The sequence below is a fragment of the Papaver somniferum genome, chromosome 6, assembly GCF_003573695.1.
Source record: "Papaver somniferum cultivar HN1 chromosome 6, ASM357369v1, whole genome shotgun sequence".
In the NCBI taxonomy this organism is placed as follows: domain Eukaryota; kingdom Viridiplantae; phylum Streptophyta; class Magnoliopsida; order Ranunculales; family Papaveraceae; genus Papaver; species Papaver somniferum.
This window is the reverse complement of record NC_039363.1, coordinates 104,471,266-104,496,621: the sequence shown is the minus strand read 5'-3', so window position 1 is coordinate 104,496,621 and position 25,356 is coordinate 104,471,266. Positions and strand designations below refer to the sequence as shown.

The window sequence follows — 25,356 nt, the reverse complement described above, 5'->3', positions numbered from 1 at the left end:
AGCAATACCAGAATGTCTTGTTCTACAAGTTGGTGAACAGGAAACTTCAAAGAAAATTTGGGATGCAATAAAGGCACGTAATTTCGAAGCTGATCGAGTTAAAGAAGCCCGTCTGCAAACCTTAATGTCTGAATTTGAAAGAGTGAAGATGAAAGACACTGATACTATTGATAGCTTTGCAGGAAATCTATCAGAGATAGCCTCAAAAGCTGCGTCACTTGGACAATACATTGATGAAGATAAACTGGTAAAGAAGTTTCTCAATAGTTTACCAAGATCCAAGTATATTCATATCATAGATTCTCTCGAACAAGTCTTAGATTTAAAGAAGACTAGATATGAAGATATAATTGGAAGATTGAAAGCATATGAAGAGAGAATCCTTGATGAAGAAAACAATGGAGAAACTCAAGGAAAACTCTTGTACACAAACTCTTACCAACAAAACTCTGCGACAAGAGGAAGAGGTCGTGGAAGAGGTGGTATAGAGGAAACAGAGGCCGAGGAAGGGGAGGAAGGTTTAACTCATAAGATAGAACAACAAGTCAGAATGATCAAAACCAAGGGAAAGAAAAGAAGGATAGATCAAACATTATTTGTTACAGATGTGATAAACCATGACACTTCTCTTCTGTATGCCCTGAAAGAATACAAAAGATGGAAGAAGCAAACAAGAATGAAACAAGGGAAGCAGATACAACTCTTTTCATGCACGAAGTTGTATTCTTAAACGAAGGGAAACTAATACCAAAGAACTATGAATCAAAGGATGGAGAATAAGGAATCTGTTATTTAGATAATGGAGCCAGCAATCACATGACTGGTAAGAGACACTACTTTTCTGAACTCAATGAGAAAATCAAAGGACAAGTGAAGTTTGGGGATGGATCTTCTGTAGAAATTGAAGGGAAATGATCAAATTCTATTTCAGAGCAAGACTGGAGAACAGAAGCTTGTCACAAACATCTACTTCATCCCAAACTTACAAAGCAACATTCTAAGTTTAGGACAAGCTACAGAAGTTGGATGTGATGTTAGAATGCGACAAGATTATCTAACAGTTCATGACCCAAGTGGAAGACTTTTAGTTAGAGTATCACGCTCACAGAATAGACTCTACAAGATAAGTCTCATTATTGGAAGGCCATTGTGTCTGAATATGAGACTGGAAGATCAGACATGGAAGTGGCACGCAAGGTTAGGACACATAAGCTTTAGAACCTTAAAGGCAATGTCTCAGAACAAGATGGTTCGAGGATTACCACAGATAAATGATGAAGAAAAAATCTGTGAATCATGTTTAGTTGGGAAACAAACTCGTCAAGGTTTCCCAAAAGCAACAACATTCAGAGCCTCAAAGCCATTAAAGCTTCTTCATGCTGATTTATGTGGTCCTATTACACCATATACACCACAACTAAACGGAGTGGTGGAGAGGAGAAACATGACTCTAATGGAGATGACAAGAAGTTCTTTAAAGGCTATGCAAGTACCTAATTATCTATGGGGAGAAGCTGTACGACACTCCACATACCTAATAAATAGGATACCTACGAAAGCTCTGAAAGACATGATTCCATATGAAAGTTTGCGAAAGAGAAAACCAAACATAGATCATTTAAGAGTGTTTGGTTGCAAAGCATACGCAAAAGTTGATTCTGCAACTCTTAAGAAACTGGATGATCGATCTCAGACTCTTGTGCATCTAGGAATTGATCCTGGATCCAAAGCTTACAGATTATTCAATCCAACAACGAAAAGAGTAATAGTGAGTCGAGATGTGGTATTCGATGAAAAATCAAACTGGAACTGGAAAGAAACTAATGATGGACCAAGTAGGGATCCAAGAATGTTTCACATGAGATGGGGTCAAGTAATTGATGAAGGAAAAGGACCCATAATCATCAATACCAATGGAAACAATGATGTTAATCAAGAAGAAGAAGAGAATAATGAAAACACTGAGAATAACGAAGAAGTAGAAGAAGAAGAAGAAGAAGAGATCGATGAAACAACTCAACCCATTCCACTGCGAAAATCAACAAGACAGATACAAAAGCCACAGTACCTGGAGGATTATGTTCTTCAAGCTGTAGAAGAATGTGAGATTATGCTACTTTCTGTTAATGATGAACCAAGGAATTTTCAGGAAGCAAAGGTCTCGACTAAATGGACACAAGCATGTAGAGAAGAAATTATTTCAATCAACAGAAACAAGACTTGGTTTCTAGTTGATAAGCCAGGTGGGGTAAAAGTGATTGGTCTTGAGTGGATCTTCAAAATAAAACGGAATGCTGATGGTACTGTCAACAAATATAAGGCAATACTTGTAGCTAAGGGATACGTTCAAGAATCAGGCATAGACTTTGATGAAGTTTTCGCACCAGTTGCTAGACTAGAGACAATTCGTCTCTTAATAGCAGAAGCAACATCAAACTCATGGTAAATTCACCACTTAGACGTTAAGACATCATTCTTACATGGTGAATTGCGAGAAGATGTGTATGTTGAACAACCAGAAGGTTTTGAAGTAAAAGGACAAGAGCATAAGGTTTATAAGTTATCAAAAGCTCTATATGGTCTAAGACAAGCTCCTCGATCCTGGAATACAAAGTTAGATCAAATCTTAAGAGAAATCAGATTTGTTAAGTGCTCTAAAGAAACATCAGTATACAAAAGAGAAGAAAAGGGAACGCTTCTTGTGATTGCAGTCTATGTAGATGATCTATTTTTGACTGGCAACTCCCTTAAGGTGATCAATGAGTTCAAGAGAGAAATGTCATCAAAGTTTGAGATGTCAGACCTCGGAAAACTCACTTATTACCTTGGCATAGAAGTCCATCAAGGAGTAGATGGGATTCAGATTAAACAAGAAGCTTATGCAAGGAGAATTCTGAAAGAAGCAGGACTTGAAACTTGTAATCCAACTAAGATACCAATGGAGTTTGGACTTAAAGTTTCAAAGGCACAAGAATAAGAAGAGATTGATTCAACGTGTTATAGAAGAAATGTTGGGTGTCTTAGGTACTTGTTACACAGAAGACCAGATTTGGCTTTCTTTGTGGGAGTAGCAAGACGTTATATGCAGAGTCCACGCAAGTCTCATGGTGATGTAATAAAGCAGATATTGAGATATCTAAGAGGAACAATCAGCTGTGGATTGAAGTATGGTCGAGGAGGATCAAAAGGAATTGTTGGGTATAGTGACAACAGTCATAATATTGACCAAGATGATGGAAAAATTACAACTGGTCATATATTTTATCTAGGAGAAGCACCTATTACATGGTGTTCACAGAAGCAAGACACTGTAGCCCTCTCATCCTGTGAAGCTGAGTTTATGGCTGCAACAGAAGCAGCTAAACAATCAATATGGCTTCAAGAACTGTTGGGTGAAATCAAAGGAAGAGAACCTGAAAAAGTTCTCATCAAGATTGATAGTAAGTCTGCAATTGCACTCACTAAAAATCCAGTGTTTCATGGGAAGACGAAACACATTCACAAAAGGTATCATTTCATACGAGAATGTATCGAGAAAGAGATCATCAACGTTGAACACATACCAGGAACTGAGCAGAAAGAAGATATATTGACAAAGGCATTAGCTCGGATCAAGTTTGAAGAAATGAGACAATTGATTGGAGTACAAGATATGTCACGGGTAAGGTTGAAGCTTAACGGGGGAGAATGTTGGATTAACTTTAACATAGAAGTCACTAACAAGTTGGTTAGGACAAGATTAGGAAATTGATGTAATCCTAAGGGAATTAGAAGTCATCTAGTTCTAAGAAAAGGTAAGACATGTAATAAGGTAATAGGAATAAGAAAAGGAATTCATAGTTCTATATATATATGATCACCAAAGTTGTGGTTTGATCATATGAGCAAGATTAGAGCTTGTGTTTAGTTTTGAGAGATTTTTTAAACATCAATAAAGAGAGTTGTCTTTATATAAGCTAAGTTTCATCTTGCAGTTGCCATTAGTTGTGAGCCTTCTGCACCATTCTTCGTTAACTCCTTCAGAGCTTGGTTCTCTTGAGTCAGCAACTGCATAACATCAATGTATTCTTTCTGGTTTTGCAACGCTTCCTTGTGCATGGATGCCATCTGGATCGTCTCGTCCGATTGGTTGCGGATAAGTCTTTCAAAAGTGTTATGGTTCGTGACTTCCGCTCTTGCTAGAGGTACGACCTCTGTTTCTGCATCTGCGGCCTCCTTTGCTGCTTCACGGGCTACGGCTTCTGCGGCTGCAACGGATTCTTGGATGGGATTCCCAGGTGTACTTCCATCAACTACCGTCTCTATCCGTGGTGAAACCTCGTTGGTGGGATCGTCTCACCAATTTGTTCTGCATTGGTGAACGCGAGGACCGTCTATGTTGTTTCCAAAATTTTTGCTGCTTTGTATGGTATTACCTTTGTCACTAGGGCTCTAGCTGCTGCTGTGTATCTTGCTTCTCTCCTGTGTGGCATTTTCTTTGGCTGCCTTCTTTCTGGCTGCTTTTTCTGCCTCCGCCTTTTCTTTTGCAACCCGTCATGTAGGCTCACTCTGATCATCCGAGAATTTTCCCTTATTGTTCGCCAGTTCCCTTGAGGATGCTCGAGTGTGGCGTTTTAAGGTTTGCGGGACGATCTCCTTCGACTTTCCCATTGGTACCCTTCAAGTTGAAGAAGATAGCCAAAGCAAAAACTACGCACTATTTCGGCGACACGTCAGATATTAGATTTTTTTTTGTAGAAAAAAGTTAATAAAAAACGCGACGAAATTGATTTTCCAACTGGTCAATAAACTCTAAGTTTATCCTCATCGATATCTGGTCCCTCTTATGACACTTAGACGAATCTCGTGAATACAAGAAATTCATTATGATATGCTTTTAGCACCTTTATATCGTGCTCTGCGATACCTGATCTGAAAAATCCACGTCCTAGTTCCATGGAAGAGATAATCATTCTGGTGTCGCAATGTGATTCGATGGTCTGTCCCCTGTCTGTGTCTTTGATGTACAACCGACAATACATTGAAGAGGGCGATACTAATGGTATGCATTTTCGTTTTATACTCCCATAAATCCTGTAGTTTGGGTTTCAAGTAAAACTAAATAGTCATCAGTTCAATACAGATGAATAATATGATCTTTTTCCAACTTTTCCTATACATGCCATATGAGGCATAATTGGTTGTTCTGATGAGAATATCAGTGTCCTGTTATAAAACAACACTCATATTCTCTGGGTTGTTTCAGATATGATAATACTATCATGAAAACAAAGCTTTGTTACTCGCTCCCAGGAAAAGAAAAGGTTATTCCCGTGAAACGAGTGCGAAATATAATCTTATAAAGTATTTTTCATCTTCTGATGCCACCTGAAGTGCATAGAGAATCATTAGTTCAAGAATAACGATGGTTACTATGTCGTAACGCTCGAATGCTCTCGACCTTAATAAATCCGGTGCTTTTACCATTAAAACACCCAAAAGCATCAAAATTTTGAAATGATTTTAAAAAATAAATAAATTACGATGTTGTTTTGGAAAGGCTTCAAGGTAAAAGATAAATCTTTTACCGATAACCTTCCCGGTTTTTAGCGCCAAACTGTAACTGCTAAAAACCCAACTAGTGGATTTAGCCAGTAAAAACATAGTGTGAGATCGAACAAATGTAAATCTATCAATTTGCATATACGTTTAACTATGTAATCGAGACTAATATAAAATCGCAGTAAACGTAAGTGCAAGATAAGTAAATGTCACGAGAAATTTAACGTGGTTCAGTCTTATCCTACATCCACAGAGTTAATCGGCTTGAGATCTTACTATGAATGTTTGAGTGTTACATGGCTTGATGAACCAATGAAGATAAAGGAAAATACAGAGTGTTACTAAGTGTTTCACTCTATTCCTAACTCCCACTCCCCTCTACTAAAGATTCAACCACTCTTCAAGAGAACAAGGCTTCTATTTATTGGCGACCGGCTGACCTCTGCTTCGATCTCCAGGACCGGGGATCGTTGAACTCCGCTTCGATCTCCAGGACCGGGGACCATTGAACTCCGCTTCATTTTTCCCTTCTTTCCTCGATTTCCTGAGACCGTCTGCTTTCTCAACAGCTCGCTACGTTGTCGATAAGGTTAAGTGGGGTGGTTGAGTGCATTTAATGTTGAGTAGACCACTCCTGCACGTGTGTAACGATTCTTTACAGCTGGCTCGTCACATCATGGACTCGTGGAAGCATCCTGGTCGATCATTCAAATTCGCCTCGTGATCTGTGAAAATCGAATATGAATGATCATATGTTTTCTTCGTATTTTAAGTATCATACATATACCGATTCTGCAATCATTCAACGTATACCGTGAATATTTTGTAGTTATTACATCCATATTAAATAGTTTGTCTTATATGAAATTCGGTTCTTTTCCGATAAACTGGTACGGCCATTAGGGGCCAGACCAAACTCGGATTCTGAAGTTGAGCACATTTCAGTCTAATGTGAGAGAGCAGAATTATCAAGCTTGCTATACCTAACTTAAACAGGATTACTTAAACGAACTAGAACTCTCGGATCTAGGGGTTTAGTATTATAGTTTTGATTTAGGTACACAAGACCTTTTATGCATAAAAAATAGCACCTTTTTGTCGGGTTAGTTCTGTGCAAAATAGAGACATGACATGTTAGGAACGGTAGATATAGCATCGGCCATTGGGTATCTCAGCTTGTGTCTCCTTCACAATTTTTTTACCTATCTTTTGTCTCTTTTTGGATTTTTCTCTGAGTTTTCATTGTTGTTAAATCTCATCCTTTTTGTTTCCTTTGTTTGTTGCTACTCTCCATGACCCGTTGCTGTAAATCAACTTTTTCTGCCAAAGATTTGATCTTCTTCAATGACAACTATTGTTCATTTCGATAAAAAGAAAGCAAACATAATAAACCAACAGAGAGAAGTTAAGTAAATCATAGTTTATCACATAATGCCAATCTAAGTTAAGTAGTTAGTCAAATAACCTTGATCAAGAAAAGACTAATCGTGTTTTGATTCAGTTCACGGGTGATGATCAAAGACAAAGGTGGAGGATATTTTGGATAAGTTGATAAGATTTTTTGTTTTAAATTTCTCAATTATGGAAGGATGGATGGAGTTTTACTATAAAAACGGAGGAAAAGAATAATGGACATCTCATTTGTGTTTTGGATATGTATATAATGGGTTTAAAATTAGAAAAACTTAATTTAAAACTTAAGAAAAGTGTGCGATGATGCTTTCTTTACAAAGTCCACTACTACTTCGAACCCGTAAATCATGCATCTAGTACCATATATGATATTGATATGATCATCATGCTGCTGAGCCCCAGAAATGTGGTAAAAAAGAAGCCATAAATCATGATAATGTACTTGCTATATGATGACCATCTCATCAAGAACCATAAGAACTATCTTTTTTTTTTTAATTAATTGCTAAAAAAACATCAAGATTATCTTTTACACATTGTGCGCCATGAAAGCCAAACATGCATCATATTGTAAGTCGCAGATTATAACCATGCCTTTGCATCAGGCACAAATTAAACTAGTTTTAGTCTGCGCCTGGACATGCTAATTAGTATAAATTATCATCAACAAACATAAAATCAAATGTGTGGTGCTCCGAATAAGACTGTGTTGAAACAGACAGAAGCAGTGAACCTCCATGATTTAGTTTAGCTAGGTTCAGGATATTTACAATTCACTTGAAGAGAAGAGACTATTCCAAGTAGGACCTTGATAAGATCCATCAATGAGACAGACCATTTGATGATGAAAATGAATCAATAAAAGCTTTGACGAAGAAAATACTCAAAAAAGATAACGAAACAATGGCAAAAAGATGATTCCCTGATTTTCCCACTTTTTCATTCATCTCTTTTTTAATTTGCTTGGCGTGTTAACTAAAAACCAATTCTAAGTTCAACTTTGTAATAATAACAGTACAGTCTGCTTGGATTCCCTGATCATCTCTGCACCAAGTCACGAGCTCCTCTTAATTACACTCACACTCTCTCTCCCTCTACTTGACAAGACAACGGACAACAAAATGTTGAAAATAACCGAAATTCCAAAAAAGAAATTAATTAAACAACTGCTTGTTTGACTGACACGTATCATTCTCTGCAATTGAGTACTCAATGAATACTACCGTTTTATAATGACCCCGGTTTACCCGGTAACCCGGTATATTTTCCTTTTTTTTCTTTTTTTGACTTGACTTGACACACTCTCTTCCCCGTAGTCATTTTATCGCATGATGAATGATTCGTGATTCGCATTTCATCATAACCAACACCCTACCTAGCCGTCGGTTTCGCGGGCGAGAGTTTGACATCTCGAAAAAATAGGACTGCGGGCCCCCACACTCACACTTCTCTCCTCCTCTCCTAGTACTCTACTCCTCTACTGCACTCCTCCTCATCGAAAACAAACTCTTTTTTTTCTTTTTTCTTTTTACTTCTTCTGTGTTTGAGAGTTTTGTTGTTTGTATGTAAAGGAAAGAAATGGGTTGATAATAAATGAGATTCATTTCTATGTTTACATATTAATTCCCATATTTGTATTATCATTCCTTCATAAGTCAAGAGGAGTTAATGAGGAATTTGTTTCTTTGATATTAATGCTAACACAGAGAAATTCTTTGCCAGATCTCTTAGTACTACTCCCTCCCTGTTAATCTTCATTCTTCATCATCATCAGAAAAAAAAAGACACATTTATTGATTCCTTTCTTTGTCATCACATTTTTTCTGCAAGAAATAGAGAGAGGTAATTATTATTATTGTCATTTAATGAGGGATTCAGAGATTCCTTTTTTTTTAGGGGTTTTAAATTGTTTTATTTTTTTTCCTGTTCTTGAATGTGAATGTTGTTTCTGGGTTTCAGATTTCATCATCTCTCTCAATCTATTGTTGAATCTACGTAATGTCCGGACATCTTGATCGATTTTCTCGACCTTGTAAGTATCCCTTTCTTCTTCTTCTTCTTCTTCTTCTCCTTGTTAACTTTTTGTTAGTGGTCCTGCTTTTCTTCTCTTTTGATTGATCTGTTCAATGTGGATTGTTTTTGATTGATTTTGATTCTTGGTTTTCACAATTTCTCCTTTTGTTGATTCTGGGAACGATGTGATAACCCCTTTGATCAGTAATATTGTGGGTTTCTAATTGGATTTTGATGAGGAATTTAAATTTTGGGAAAAGTGCCTGTTTTTTTTATTTTCCTTTAATGAACATGTCCTGTTTGATTGAATTTTAGGTTTAATTTTAGTTATTGTCACTGCAGAATTTGGTTTAGTGCTTTTTGTTTGATTTTATTCTAGTTGATTTTTAATTTTAATTACACTGTGGACTGCTGGTACAGGTTTTGAAGGCTCCTCTGGTAATGAAGAAAGAAGAGAGAGGAGATCTGATTTTGAAAACTCAGAAGATGAAAGGAGGACCAGAATTGGCTCTTTGAAGAAGAAAGCCTTAAATGCATCAACTAAGTTCAAGCATTCTCTTAAGAAGAAAGGAACTAGGAGGAAGAGTGATAGTCGAGTTATTTCAATCGAGGATGTTCGGGATGTTGAGGAGTTACAGGCTGTTGATGCTTTTCGACAAGCCATAATATCAGATGAGCTATTACCAGCTAGACATGATGACTATCACATGATGTTAAGGTAGTCTATGGCTTCTTCTTTGTTTTCAGAAAGTTTGTATGGTGTTGATATTGTATTGCTGTGTCAGTTTATTAGCCTTTTGCTTTGTGAGGTCTTAATGCTGGAGTATTAATAGTATTTTCGAGCTGTGGGATTGAGAACATCTTCTGGAGTTCATTCTCTGGGACACCTAGTGGAGTTATTGGTGTCATATAGGCTTTAGTGTATCTGCTCTTCCATACATATCGACATGCCTGTGTTTCATATGGAAGTTTTCTTGAATATTTGTATTTGTTAATTAAGTTTTGCTGTTGATTATTAATTGTGGAACTCATGCTTGGGTCACCCATGGCTTTGAATTAACAAGCTAAAGCATCAAATTGCAGATTTTTGAAAGCAAGGAAGTTTGACATTGAAAAAACTAAGCACATGTGGGCTGAAATGATTCAATGGAGGAAGGAATTCGGGGCTGACTCCATAATGGAGGTAATTATTTTTGGCAGCATCACTGGACTTTTTGTAGTACAAGGTTTCCGTTGGATTTTGGATCCATGCATCTCGTTTATTCACTTATACGCGGTTCTTGCTAGGCTTTGGTCACTTCTTTCATTTATTAGCTTTTGGTGATGTAGTGAACTAAGACTGATTGGTTCGACTGCTGTCTTTGGCATGCTCAACAGGATTTTGAGTTCAAAGAGTTGGATGACGTCTTAAATAACTATCCCCATGGCTATCATGGTGTGGATAAGGAGGGAAGACCTATTTACATCGAAAGACTAGGAAAAGTTGATCCCAACAAACTTATGCAAGTGACAACCATGGATAGGTATGTTAGGTACCATGTGCAAGGGTTTGAAAAGACTTTCGCCGTGAAGTTCCCAGCTTGTACTATTGCTGCAAAGCGACACATTGATTCAAGTACCACAATTTTAGATGTTCAAGGCGTGGTATGCTCTCTTTCTCTCTACATTTCTCGCTTTCGTCTTTTCTTTTAAAACCCATGATGTGGTTACGGACACCCTAGTACATTGTGCCCACCCCTAGACACTCGAAGAATAAAAGTGTGTTTTCTTACCACAAATGTGGTTACTTGGAAAGGTCAAGCTTTTTGGCTACTGTGAATCATGATCTTTAGATGACATAAAAGTTTATTGGTTTGGTACTGATCCCCAGCAACTGCGTTTAAGCAATTGGAGCGAAGGTTGAATGTTACACCGAGGAACATTTTATCTTGTGTAGAGAGAGGTACCTTTGAAAATTTGAATGCAACCTTATTCAAATCCTATTTTTTCCTTACAGAGTTTAAAGAACTTTGGTAAGGCAGCACGGGAGCTCATGTTGAGGTTGCAGAAGATTGATGGTGACAATTACCCTGAGGTATGTTTAACTTTGATATAGATTTACACATAGGTTAAGTTCCTACACTATTAGAATTTTGAAGTCGCACCTGTAATATGTTCTGCGTAATATTCTTCTAATGCCATACAGTTGCACTGTTACAGACACTCTATCAGATGTTTATCATCAATGCTGGTCCTGGATTTAGGATGCTGTGGAGCACTGTGAAGTCTTTCCTTGATCCCAAAACAACTTCTAAGATTCATGTATGCAATAATTGTTTGCTCAATTTTACCATTCAAGTTTGTTTAAGACAATGGACAAGTACATATGTATAAATTGGTTTTCTGTTATGTTCCTTAGGTCCTTGGATACAAGTACCAAAGCAAGCTGCTTGAGATAATTGACGCGAGGTAATTTTTTCTTGTTCTGTTATTGGAGTGAGTTTAACTTACGGTGTTTTTCATTTCCTATCTGAGACTTAATGAACTTCTTGTATGCATTTGGTGTTCTCCAGTGAGTTGCCAGAATTTCTGGGTGGCAGCTGTACTTGCGCAGATCAGGGGGGTTGTCTTAGGTCTGACAAGGGTCCTTGGAAAGATCCAAACATATTGAAGGTTCTCTACTGGCTTCAATAACGTTTTTATTTTATGCTACTGAAATTGTATTGCATTAGTCTGTGTCACAGGTGTTTCCAAATTTTAATTATCTGCATTGCACTTGAATGCAGATGGTTCTTAATGGCGAAGCTCGATATTCTAGACAAATAGTAACAGTTTCAAATAGTGACGGGAAGATAGTAGCGTGCGCCAAGCCAGATTACCCTGGGGTATGGTTTTAGTTCATCTCGTCAAGTTTGTTCTGATTCTTACACTATCATTACAATCTCTCTTGATGATTATTTCTTTTACTTTGTTGAAGCAGATGAAAGGTGGCGATATATCTACCGCTGAATCTGGATCTGAAGCGGAAGATATCATCTCTCCAAAATCATCTAGAAATTATGCACATCTTCGGTTAACTCCTGTTCGTGAAGAAGTAGGTGATCCTTCCTTAGATCTTAGTTATTCTTTGTATTACAGGAAACTAGTTAATGTTGATTGCTGAAGAAAATGTTTGGAGTTTCTTTCCTAAATCTAAAGGCCTCCATTTAACTTGGAGTTTATTCAAAAACATTTCATTTTGTAAAGTTAATTCGGCCATGACATTTGAGTGTTTTGGAGTAAAAATAAACGGGTTTATGTGAGGGCATTGTAGTTTTTGTTTTCTTCTAATTCAATAATGCCACTTCTGATAAATACAGGCCAAAATTGCTGGGAAATTTAACTACTCAGTCAGCCGCTTGGACTACGATGATTACATCCCCATGGTTGACAAGCCCATAGATTCTGTGTGGAAGAAAGAGCTGGCCCATCAAATGTCTCTCACTTCTAAAGGTTAGCAATGTTAACTTACCTTTGATTGAGGAAACATTTGTCTTTTATCGATATAGAAAAGAAGAATTCAAAGAGGAAGTCAATTGCTATTTGATAAATGTTTCTTATTGAAGGCCACAAAAATAAAAAGGGGAAAGATTTCTGTGAATGAATAGTTGGGCTTTTGATTTTCTTGAGAAGTCATTAGTTGTTGCCTTGTTGCTTTGAAAAGGTTTTACTTGTTGATGGCCCTTAGAGTTATGTTGATCTTAATCTTTTTTCTTTGTTTATGCTTTCACAGGGAAACTTCCTTGTCCTGATACAAAAAATACTCCAGAAGGGCTTTGTTCCACAATATCTGGCATGCCTATATCCGTGTTAATGACCCTGTTTGCTATCTTCACCTCCATATATTGTTGCATAACAAAGAAACCTCCGAGCACAATAGTTGATCTTGGCAACGTATCTCCTGAAACCAGACCTCAGTCACCATCCAATGAGGAGCACTCAGCAGCAGCTCCAGGGTTCATTAACGCAGATCTCCTCTCTTCTGTGCTAAAGAAGTTGGGTGATTTGGAAGAGAAGGTGTTCACACTTCAAGCAAAGCCGGCTGAGATGCCAAGTGAGAAGGAAGAATTGTTGAATGCTGCTGTATGCCGTGTAGACGCCTTAGAAGCAGAACTTATCGCTACTAAGAAGGTAGGATTCTACTTCTTAGTTTTCATTTGAAAGATTAATGGTCTGATATTGCCAAGAAGTTAGTTTGTTTAGTGTCACTTGTTGGGTTTTCAACTTCTACAGAAATTCTAACCCAACATAGATGAGGTGTCCTCGGGTGTTTCCTTAACCACTTGGTTTGCATGTTACGGTTTCCTCTGTACTGCGTTAGAAAAAATCCGTACGTACCATGTGCATATTTTTATCATGTGTGATTTTTGCTTCTTAATGGAGCAGGCTCTACATGAAGCACTGATGAAGCAAGAGGAACTGCTTGCTTATATGGACGAGCAAAAACAAGCAAAATTGCGGGTAAGTTAAGATAAAAAAACTGAATTTTTTTGAAGAAAACGGTTGGTTATGGCTGACTATCTAATCCGTTTTTTACTGTTGTGTTGGTGCAGAAAAAGAAGTTTTTTTGGTGAAAGGGAGATGCGACTGCAGATTAGCTAACTTTGTTTTCTCTCAGTTTTATGTAATGTATGAGAGAGCAAATCAGTCTTGTTCTGATCTTTTATCATGTAAGTTTCTATTCCTTCGGGGAATTCAAAAAACTCAATACAGAAATTATAAGAACTAATCTTAAGTTATTATTAATCTCTTGCTCCCTGTGTAACTTGTTTTTGGTTTGATTGGCTAAATCCAAATAGGGTGAAATGTGTAAGATATTACATGAACCTACAAGAAAATGGATGATATTTCCATATGTAATGTACAAAATGGGATCGTCTCTCTGACAAGAAGAATTAGAAGTATAAACATATTAAAAACTTAGAGCTTCACATATACATAACAAACGCGAAAGGATGGTCTTGAACACTTGGAGCTTACATATCCAGTGTTCACTTGTTGCTCTTTACCAATTATTAGAGCTTCAACTACTTCGATGGTCAAACCCGTTTTTTCTTTACATGCTTGCTTCTGATGACAATGCCAAACTACTACTTTATGACCAAAATCTAAAGGTAACTCAGATTGTGCGAGGATGGCATTCTGAGGAGAAACACTTGATTCCCACTTCTTCTTTCCAGTCTTGGTTGTCCTCACCAGCAGCATAATATACTCTGCAATTACAGGAAAAACTTGAAAAACAAAGAACAAAGAAGTACCTCAGATGATACTGAAGAAAAGACGGATTTTAAAGTCCTTGTTCCTATTGCAAGAGACTTGATAACGTACCCATTTTTTTCTCTTCTTTTTCTCATCGATATAGGCTATAAGTTCCTCCTGTCGGACCTTGGCATCGTCTAGAGCCTGCACACAAGCATGAACAATTAAATCATATTCACCGACTGTGCAGTTATATCTTTCTTCACTTTTCTAAAATGAATGTTATGTTAGTTACCTTTTTGGTTGCCGAAAGCTCTTGCTCCAAAGCGTCAACGCGGACCACAGCACTGTCAAGTTTTTCCTCCTTGACAGGAGCGGCTTCAGGTTTCGTGGTGAGAATAGTAACCTTCTCCTCCAATTCAGCCATGCGCTTCATTGCAGAAGAGTAATCAGTGCTGGAAACACCAGCTCCCTCCAAGCCTTGTGGTATCTGATGAAAATCGTGTCAAAATCAAACATAAAGAATGGAATCCAGGTAGACATCAATGACAAAAAAATTCCGCGGTAAAATAACTGGAATGCTGTATGTTGGTAACAACACTCCTGTTTATTTGTGGTTTGTGCTTGTGTTTTAGTTTTTCTTCTCGACAGGCTGCAGGAGTGCAGCTGTCCTCTTTGTAGGCAGTTAGTTTTTGCGCAGTCTGGTGTCATTGTAGCCCTGCTCAAAACATGACTGTATTTTCTTTGCTCTTTCTCGTCAAAAGAAAAGGTGAGCATGACATTCTTTATCGTCATTTTGAGATATCCCATATTCCCCTAAGTTTTACAGATCAATAAACTCAAACCTAAGTACTATATTGTGCATTGTGTGTTCAGTGTAGCTTGACTTCTTACTTCTTCACGAACAGGAGAGAGCAGTTTCTGAGGCTGTTCTGGCTCTACTTCTGGCTCTGGTTCTGGCTCAGGTTCTGTATCTGAAACAAACTCCTCTGGAGGATCGCATTCCTACAAGTTGTAGATAATCATTGAGTAAGTATACTGAATACACACGAATATATTTATTTGAACTTTGAGAATCAGGCTAACCTTCATAACCTCATCATCAACATCGTAAGTTTCCTTCTCATCTGCCTCAGTGTCAACGTTCCTTGTGCAGTTGGCATAACCTTTGTGAACGCGCTAGATTGATTGCATAAGTTTTAAGTTAATACCAAACTAGATGTACATAAAGCGGGAAAAGATGAGAAAAGAAGAAGAAAGAAGACGGAGAAAGAAAGAAACAAACTGATAACCTTCAATGTTTCTGGGTCATTCCATGGACCCTTGTCTGAACGCATACAACCGCCCTCAACATCAGCGCAAGTACAAGTACCTCCCAAGAACTCTGGCAACTCACTGTTGCAAAAACGGACGCAGACACTCTTAAGAACTCATGATAATGGCTATCAGGAAATGATCTATCCGGTTATAAATTGCTTACTGAACTTACCTAGCATCGATAATTTCAAGCAACTTGCTCTGGTACTTGTTGCCAAGAACCTGATAAGTAAGACAGTTTACTGGTTAAAGTGGATATCTTTGCTAAAATCCAGTAGTCCAGTATGAGGAAAATCAAAAATTTCTTACATTAATCTTAGCTGTAGTTTTAGGGTCAAGGAAACCTTTCACGGTGTTCCATAACATTCTAAAACCGGATCCTGCGTTGATGATGTACATGCGGCACAATGTCTACAATATGAGAGTAATTTGTCAGAACATGGAGTCCTTCAGAAATCCAATATTACGGCAGCTTCCAGTGTTTAGTAAGGAGTTACAGAAAGGAACCTCGGGGTAATTATCACCATCAACCTTCTGAAGGCATTGAAGCAGCTCTCTTGCCGCTTTATTAAAACTGGTCAGTCCCTGACTCACACAGTTCATGTTATGCTTGTTAGACATGAGGAATAAAAGTAGGCAGTTTAAGCTAATTTCTACCCAAGAGAGTGATTAATGTGCACGTACCACACCGTGCACATCGAGAATGGTTGTGCTCTGGTCAATGTGCTTCTTTGCTGCAATTGAACAAGCTGGAAACTTGAGATTAAAGGTCTTTTCGAACTCCTGTACATGGTATTTCATATAACGATCTAACGTTGTAACTTGCAACATCTTGTTAGCATCAATTTGACCCAGTCTCTCAATGTAAACCGGCCGTCCATCCTTATCAACTCCATGGTGCCCTTGGGGATAGTGTTTCAGGACTTCATTCAGTTCTTTAAAATCAAAGTCCTAAAACAAGAAAATGTGTCAGCAAATATAAAACCAATGAAAAAAACAAACAAAGTAGCTCCTAATTAAGAAAGAAACGTTATATCACCTCCTGTATTGTGTCGGCTCCAAATTCCTTTCTCCATTGAATCATGTCAGACCACATTTGCTTTGTTTTGTCAATGTCAAATTTCCTAGCTTTCAAAAATCTGTAAAACAAAATCAAATGATCAGAGAACACGAGAATCATGTGCTGCTCCAGAAGGTACAATCTGAATTACGCCATTCACATAGTCAATGATATAAGATTTTACCTGAGCATCATATGGTAATCATCATGTTTTGCTGGTAACAACTCTTCCAAGATAAGTGCTTGACGCAATGCATCGACTGCTTGTAGCTCCTCGGCGTCACGTTCATCCTCAATGCATACTGACATAACCCTGCTATTTCTCTTACCCTTTTTTGTCAACGAATTTCTGAATTTTGTCGATGCGTTTATTGCCTTTTGTTTCAGAGCTCCGACTTTAGTCTTTCTCTCATCCTCAGAATTCTCATGTTCAAGACCTGTGTCATGCACACCAAAAGCAATTTTAGATATGTCTTTCTGAATTCATTGAATCCATAAAAAAAAAAGTGCGAAAGTCAGAAACTTAACCACTAGGTCTTGCAGATTGCTCGAGGTCTGTCATGATTCTTGTTGGCGAGCTTTCTCCTGTTGAAAGACAAATGCAGCAGGAGATCAAGAGGCTCGCATCAAGATATCAGATCAAAAGCCGTCTCTGAAAAAAAATCTGCATATTTCATCCCAAAATTGTTATGCAACAAAAACACTAAAATTCAACAACAAGACAATAATTATTTTTGGTTAGATTGTGTGTAGGGGGTTGTTGTTGTTGAATGATTTACCTTCCGGAGAACCAAAAAAGAGAGAATGTGGGATTGATAAGAAAAATGTTGAAATGGTCCAATAATAATGCTTTTATTAAGACCTTATAAGACGGATATGTCATGGACAGTGAGGAAGACACGACTGCCAACGTGAGGTTTGCAACATAAAGAAAATCAGTTGACGATTACAGATAATATTAGAGAGAATAAAAGAGGATTTTTTTGATTAATTTTTGCCTGATTATTCTCAGCCATGGGTTGTTTTTTTCCCCTTCTGTTTCAAGATCTCATCTTCAACGACTTTTTTATTTTATTTTATGGGACTTGTTCTTTTGGCATCTCTTTGGATAGAGTCGTGCTGTCATAAACTCGCGGGTAATAGAGATCCACAGATGAGGGATCCAGATTTTACGGTATTTTATTATTTTCAATATCTTATGCGAATTACGACTTAATTGTTAATTAGTCCTCTCCATGGATCTGTAAATGCTACTCCAAAACGGGTGTAAGAAGAATCATCGATACAAATTTTCCCTGTGACCCTATATGCTATTAAGAGTCATCGATACAATAAATTCTCATTTGGTCGTCATGCAAACTTAATCTCATTTGGTGATCATATATGCTATTAAGAGAGAAATTCTGATCTCTTATCAGAGATCTAAACAGAAAAGATGAGGTAGTCAAGTAAATTGTGCACCGTGGGTATTAATTGGCTTAAGCTGCCAATTCTTACACCACTTGTTTCCCTCTAATATTTACAGTTAGGTTCATTACTTCCTCACCTCTTTCTAACTCCACTGATAAAAGCATCATTTATTTTGCCCAATTGGGAATCTCAGTCCATGGAGAGTGAAATATTTCTCGCTAAAGGGAAATCAAAAGAATCATGCATTAGCGACTGCTATATTTTTCTTTGAGGAAAGGGTATTAATCAGTCATGGGAAATATAAACAACAAAGTTTCAAGAACAAAACAATTCTTAGATCATTCAATAAGATTAGAACATAGAAAATTAGGGAAATCCTAATGAATAAATTCGAGCGTTGGAAGAGGAATAAATTTCGAAGATCTGTTGTCTTGTTGCTGTTGATGTCTCCATTACTCGTGTGTCTGACCTCTCTCTCCGTTCAAAGGGTTTGTTTTAAAACGAATAGAAAATATAGGGGTATTTAACGAATATAATCATACGGAACTAGATACCATCCACCGTTATTTGGTCCATGTCTGATATGCATCACGCATCTTTTTTTTAACCATATTTTTATTCGGTAAAGCTCCGCTTCGCCTCGTCTCGATTTGATTTGGTGTCGTGTGGCTTCACCTTGCCTCGTCCTGATGAATTTTTAATTTTGGTGTCGCATGATTTTCATGCAGTAAACCTTGAATTTGGTGAGTCCCCGCGATGCGCTAAACGTTGAATCTGGTGTGGCTTTGTACATATACAATTAAGCAGAATAAGAAATGTAAAAAAGTGAGAAATCCAAGTGTTTGGTATTAAAGACGACTAACAATTCATCTGCATTTATAAAACATGTTATTTGTTTTATGCTATATTTCATCGCCAAAATAGATAGAATGAAGAATACTTCATTTATCTGCCATAAAGAAAAATGTCTTGTACACTATATCTGATGATACCAAGTGTGTTACGCATCGGGCATCTTTTTCTTTACCATGTTCTTGATTTGGTAAAGCTTCGTCCCGCCTCGCCTCGTCCCGGTTTGATTTGGTGTGGTCGGCTTCGCCTCGTCCTGTCCGGATGCATTTTTGATTTAGGACTTTTTTCTTGCACCATATTTATTTTTGTTTCTTCTTCCGTAAAATTAAGAGTAGAACTGTTATAGAACTAAGTTAACAAAATGCCAAGCACATTGCATATTGCGTTTATGTAAAGTACCCAAGATTGATTAGTCCAAGGGGTCAATAAATAGAGCAGAGAAATCGGTGAAAGACCTTTGCACCTACTTGATAAAAACAATTCTAGATATACAGATGACTTTACTTGGTGCGGATTCCAGAAATATTTCCCTTTACACCACGTTCCGAGTATATCCTTTGGACACGACTCACTCCAAATTGTTTCGCTCCAGCTCCAATACAATTGATGCCTATGCATTTGCAAATAGACAAAGGATGAAGTTTTCAATTATTCCAGAAAATAAATTACAAATATTAAGCAAATTCCAAAATCCAGGCACAGTAGTTTAATAGAACGTGATAGCATAACTTTTTTTTTTTTTTTTTTCGTATACGTAAGTACAGAGGTTCCATTGAGGTATGTACAGAAGTTAATAGGTAAGACCCGTAATTTCTCCCCAACTACCTCGGATCAAAATCATATGATGATCGACATGGTATACAGAATCTACTTCGTAATTTAAGATATGTATCCAAACTAAAAAAATTATCATTATATCGTAAAATCCGACTCAGCTACCTAAAAATTGGTTTTCAACATGACCGTCTGCCGCCAAAACACAAACTTTACTCATGGATTCAATAGCTACATGATCCCGTCTAATTCCAAACAAAATGTGCCTCATGACACCAAATTTTCTCATTCACCCAAAATTTACTCCGTTATTTGAATTTTTCACTTACCCAAAATTTTCTCGATTACCCTTGTGATATAGAATCTGCACTATAAATTTATAAATCAGTCATTCTCATTGAAAATATACATGTTGATCCTAAATTTTCTCAATGACTCGCCCATTGTTTCGTGACCGAAAAATAAACCTGCTTCCCCATGTCTACTGGTGATAAAAAATTTGTCTCGTAGCCTAAAAATTTACTATTAGAAGTAAAATTAGCATTGTGAATCATGACCTAAATTGTATAATGTGCCTAAAAATATACATCGTGACGCTAAATATACTCTAATGACTCATAAATTGCTAAGGGACTCAATTCGCCATTTCTAGGCAATGACCCAAAATCTGTCTAGCTCCATGAAATATGCACCCAACCAAAAAAATTTCATTGTAAAGCAAAACCTATTATTACACAAAGTTTCTACATCGACCCCAAGTATATACCGATGAAACCTGAAATATGTCATGCACTGACCCAAATTTACTCATTAGGGAAAAGTTTGTATGGTGATCCGAAAAACCACTCACGTCATACAAACTTGTATCAAAACTCAATATCTACCATTGTGTCCCAACTTTGATATGTGACCTGAATTTTTTACTTAAATAGGGTGCATTCCTATAAATGAATACTAATGCTCGATAACATTAATTTCGAAGAGTATAATATATTATGTTCAATATAGATAAAAATACACAAAATTGGTCGAAAAGACCAAAACAAACATTTTTTGGGTGAAACAGACTGCTAGGTTTAGATACTGTTTATATGGACATTAAACAGAAAAATACTGTTCATTTGGCCAAAAAGGATATTTGACCCAGGAAAATAAAAACAAAAAAATATCAATCACTTAAAATACCCCTTAACTGCCAAACGCGACCATTGAACCATGGAAAAGCGCCAGTTCCTTTGCCTGACTGATTACATAAAAACTTGACCAAAATCTAGTCTTCTAGCTTGTCTTTCAAACTGAACTTGGTCTCTTGTAAACAACATCTTCACACACGACTGCATTCCTTGTAATCAACAACATCATAACCATTTAATCTTCAATCCCCTGTAACTCCAGCTGCCATAACTCCACTAGACACCAAGAATAAGAAGAAAATCCTTGTTCTGCACCACCTTATATCACCGGTTCTCAGGCTCGAACCATTATCCATTTGCAGATGTACTGAAACCTTCTCATTCTGCGACAACATCATCACAACTGCCAATTCCAGAGACCCATTTGTAGCTTCTTGCCTGCTATCTCAGTATCACCAGCTTCTTTATTATAGCTACCAGCTGCATTTCATTTACACATTTCCTTCAATTTCCTCAGTTCAGCTTCACAGTAAACACCATCATCTTCTCTGGCCAACAACTGCAATCTCAGTCCATGTATTATCATAACAACCTGCCATTGCCTGTACCTGCATCTTCTTGTCAATCTCTGCTCAAATCTCTGCAATATCTCCTAACATTCATCTTTCATGCTCCAGCTCCAATGCTTGGCCTGCAATTCATACGCAATCTTCATCCATCAACACATAGAATCCCATTTACTCCATTTCTGTCCAAATCTCACACAACTCTAGACACTGCATTCGATAGCACATTCATTTACAGCGTCAACTTCATAATCAGCCATTACAACTCCGTTCAGACCATTAGCTGCGGAACATTTCTTGTTCACCTGCTATATCACATTTCCATTGCAGATTCAAAACCCATTTTAACCACCACTGAAACTTCACAAAACTGCAGCCACTACTACTCCTTGTTCTTGACATCATTACCAACAAACTCAGTTCAAATCCCACCTGAACCTCAATACCACCAGTTTACAGCCCAAGCCAACCTGCATCAACTCCATCACCATCTTCACTGTGTTCAAGAGCCAGCCACATCAATACAGATTCTTAACAATCCAGACCTGTAGTTCAATAGCAACATCAAGACAACAAATTTCAGAAACCCATCTTCATTGAATCTGAACCAAACCTGTTCTTAATTCATCATCATAATCTTCCAGCAACAACAACTCAACCTCGAATTCATCTGTTTATCAGCAAGAACAACATCTTCTTAGTCTCAGTTTCAACTGCAACCAAGCTCGGTCCAATCCTGCAGCCGCACCTTCAAAACGAGATGAAACTGATTTCATCCAGCATATTCCGATGAAAATACAATTATATCATAGTCTATAACTAGATGAAATTAGTTTTCATCCTGCATATTTTGACAAAAAAACAATTATATTATAGTTTACAACTAGATGAAATTGGTTTCATCCTGAGTATTCTTACGAAATTAAGGTATATCAATATGTAAATTATATGGAAATGGTTTCATCCTGCACATTTGGCGAAAATACAGCTATATGAAAGTTTACAACTAGATGAAATTGGTTTCTAGTTGAGTATTCTGACGAAAATGGTATATCAATGAATAAATTATATGAAACTAGTTTTCATCTTGAGTATTTTGACGAAAACATAATTATATCACAGACTATAACTAGATGAAACCAGTTTCATCCTAGTATAACATGGATGAAATTTTTTTTAGGTCAATCCAAAACAGGATGATACTGGTTTCATCCCAGTATAACATGGATGAAAATAATTTCAGGTCAATCCAAAACAGGATGATACTGGTTTCATCCTAGTATAAAATGGATGAAAATAATTTCAGGTCAATCCAAAACAGGATGATACTGGTTTCATCCTAGTATAAAATGGATAAAAGCAATTTCACGTCAATCCAGATTTTACACAAGCTTAACCCAGATGAAACTAATTACATACAAACAAAATTCAATGAATTTTAAAATGGATTTTACAAAAGTTAAACCAATAGGATCAAGAAACTTACCAGTGAAATTGATGGAAGAAAATTTTTAATGCTCAGCACCACCATTGCATTCAATCGGAAGCAGCTTCAAACCCCCGTTTCCTCTGTTGAGTCAAACCTGAATTTCAAGTTCATAACCTCACTGCAAGCCATCACAGATCCAACCTCAAAACCATTACAATTTCGTTTCAGATTCAACAGCAACATCTGCTGCTCCTCCTTTTATCCCATCTGCTTCTCAATCTTCCATTGCTGTAACTAAGTTCAGTCCCATATCAATTTCTGCAACTTCATCTTCTTGAACTCAATCGGCCATTAAACCCATCAACTACACAGTCTCGAATCAATTTAATTGTGGAAGCTCTCAGATCAAGGATTCACAAATCGAACCCATCTTAATTTCATCCTCTCTATCTTCGGAAACCCTTATCAATTCACAATTTCTTCATCTGATTTACCCGAAGAAGCAAACCCTAACTTCATTCATTCACTGCAACTCTCAATTTCATAATCCAAATTCGAGTCAACCCATTACTGATTCTCGATCTTAGCCATCATACCCATCACGTCGACCACCATCTTCTCTGCCCATCAAATCTCTCAATTCTCGATCTCACAGAAATAACAGCAACCATGAATGAAACGGTGGTGGTGGAGAAACAGAAGATCGAGAGCATAAGAAGAAAGAATGGAAATGGTGGAGATCTGGAGAGGGGTAATTGGGTCAGTTTCAATTAAAAAGATTTCTCTGTCCATTTGACCCAGGCTGAATCCTAACTGTCCATTTAGTCCAGAAAACACACAATTTTGGCTATATAGCCCATTTTATGATAAAAATAATGGTGTAGTTCTTTTCAAAGTAAATGTTATGAAGTTTTTATGGAGTGAAGATTAAATAAAGGTGAAAAGAGTAAGGACATCAAGTGAGAAAATTGGTCAATTGCTTCATCTTCCGCCGGTACACATGTTGTTCATTAAAAAATCAATATTAAATAATCTCTCATAGTTCTAAAACACTCCAATCTCCAAGCATACTTAGTCACGTTTTCTTGAATCATCACGCATCACAACTTCTAGTACACAAATTACTTTCAACATAGTGCAATTACCACTAATACACAGTTTAACGAAAGTCGTAAGATTTTTTGAAATGAACGATTCAAGGAAATAAAACTCATAAGCTCACTATATTAAACCAAGGCCATGCTTTAATTAATATAGTTATGATTTCGTTGGCAACACACCAATACTATCACAAGGTGAAACTTGTTGCTAAGGTTTCTGACATAATCGACTAAGAATCCTAGCCAAACAATAGATAAGTTATCAATCCTATCCAATTTGTAACTTAAAACATTAATATAATCAATGGTCATTAATCATTATGTATCCTTGCCAGAAATCATCCAAAAAAAAATACATGATTGAAATGTGAGACAACTAGCAACAGTCATAAGAGGGTGATAACTTCAGACTACGTCCACACTCAATAGAAAAATTAGCTAAACATGAATTTCTTAATAATCCTAAATAAGATATGAAAGAAGAATAAGGTAAACCCAACATTTACAATAAAGAAAGTTCTCAAGTACCTATGTAAAACCCTAGATCCTCAGTGTCATGCTTTATATGGGTCATATTTTAAGTAACAAACACCACTTTATACAACCTTGACGAGAATAGATTTTCAAATCCTTATATGACCATGCTTCGCCAATTTATAATTCATAATTCGAAAAATTTCTTCCATTTAATAATATATATCTCGTTGTTTCAATTGTTTACTCGATGATACTACAAATTATTAGTATACGAACACTATGCGAGCATGCGATCGTTCAGCAGGTGGAACATGGGAAAAATATCGTGATTTGGACAAGTAACGAACATAGAACTTGTCTGAGCCTGACATATATCGAAAACCAAAAAACAAGTTTGAAAAATTAGCGGGATGGAATATTGGTTCGAGTTTAGATATTCTGCAACTCCACAAAAACATATTTGAACTGGTAACTAGCTATCTACCAAACCAATTTACCATCGAAAATTATCTTTGTACATGAGTAGTTTCAAAATAGTAGGAATCTGTGTGGTATGCAAAATTTGGAGTTCAGAAGAGGGTTCAGAGGGGTATTGATGTGGTCAAACCTCATTTTGAGTCTTGAGTCTTCAACTTGGGTAGTTTATTCTGTTACAAGTTTTTCTTGAACCTAGAGTAACCTCTTCTCTTCCTTTATCCATTCGTATCAAAAGCACTTATAAAGCTGAAAAACAGTGCTAGAGAATTTTACATGAGAACTACCAAATGAAGCATCTAAAATGTTAGTAAATTACTTCATATTATGTACTTATCGTATGTGTAATGTGTCTTAATTTTTGTCAGTAACCCTAATTTCTAGTTCGTTAACAAAATATTTGTCGTGCAACCCAAAATTCACATTCTGAATTTTGTATTCTATACGAGGCCAAAAAACCGCACCTCATCTCATAATTGTCTGGTCCGCAAAAATCAGCCCCATTGTTGAAAACTTTTGATTGTTCTCCAAAATCTGCACAATTACCCAAAACTCTGTCCCACAATCCACATGACAAAAT

General features: G+C 37.0%; 2 protein-coding genes across 3 annotated transcripts; one reads left to right on the top strand and one right to left on the bottom strand.

Annotated features, from left to right (window-relative positions):
* Nucleotides 1-8,445: 8,445 nt before the first annotated feature.
* LOC113288683 (phosphatidylinositol/phosphatidylcholine transfer protein SFH6-like) lies at nt 8,446-13,735 on the top strand. The gene is made up of 15 exons (XM_026537801.1): nt 8,446-8,796; nt 8,914-8,986; nt 9,388-9,685; nt 10,051-10,150; nt 10,345-10,611; nt 10,964-11,041; nt 11,167-11,268; nt 11,366-11,415; nt 11,520-11,619; nt 11,733-11,831; nt 11,927-12,040; nt 12,306-12,438; nt 12,719-13,116; nt 13,372-13,446; nt 13,539-13,735. Exons 2-15 carry the CDS (start codon nt 8,953-8,955, stop codon nt 13,557-13,559), a joined length of 1,869 nt encoding a protein of 622 aa, XP_026393586.1. The 5' UTR covers nt 8,446-8,796; nt 8,914-8,952; the 3' UTR covers nt 13,560-13,735.
* A 72-nt stretch (nt 13,736-13,807) lies between these two features.
* On the bottom strand, nt 13,808-17,495 carry LOC113288684 (phosphatidylinositol/phosphatidylcholine transfer protein SFH10-like). Of its 2 annotated transcripts, none has more exons than XM_026537803.1 (14): nt 17,341-17,495; nt 17,090-17,225; nt 16,746-16,998; nt 16,541-16,640; nt 16,186-16,452; nt 16,009-16,086; nt 15,811-15,912; nt 15,674-15,723; nt 15,477-15,579; nt 15,271-15,363; nt 15,079-15,189; nt 14,480-14,674; nt 14,314-14,388; nt 13,808-14,216 (listed from the first exon to the last, which is right to left on the bottom strand). In XM_026537803.1, exons 2-14 carry the CDS (start codon nt 17,121-17,123, stop codon nt 14,205-14,207), a joined length of 1,473 nt encoding a protein of 490 aa, XP_026393588.1. In that variant the 5' UTR covers nt 17,124-17,225; nt 17,341-17,495; the 3' UTR covers nt 13,808-14,204. The 2 variants fall into 2 exon arrangements, with proteins under 2 accessions (XP_026393588.1, XP_026393587.1); XM_026537802.1 differs by having other exon boundaries at nt 13,808-14,198.
* Between the last annotated feature and the right edge of the window lie 7,861 nt (nt 17,496-25,356).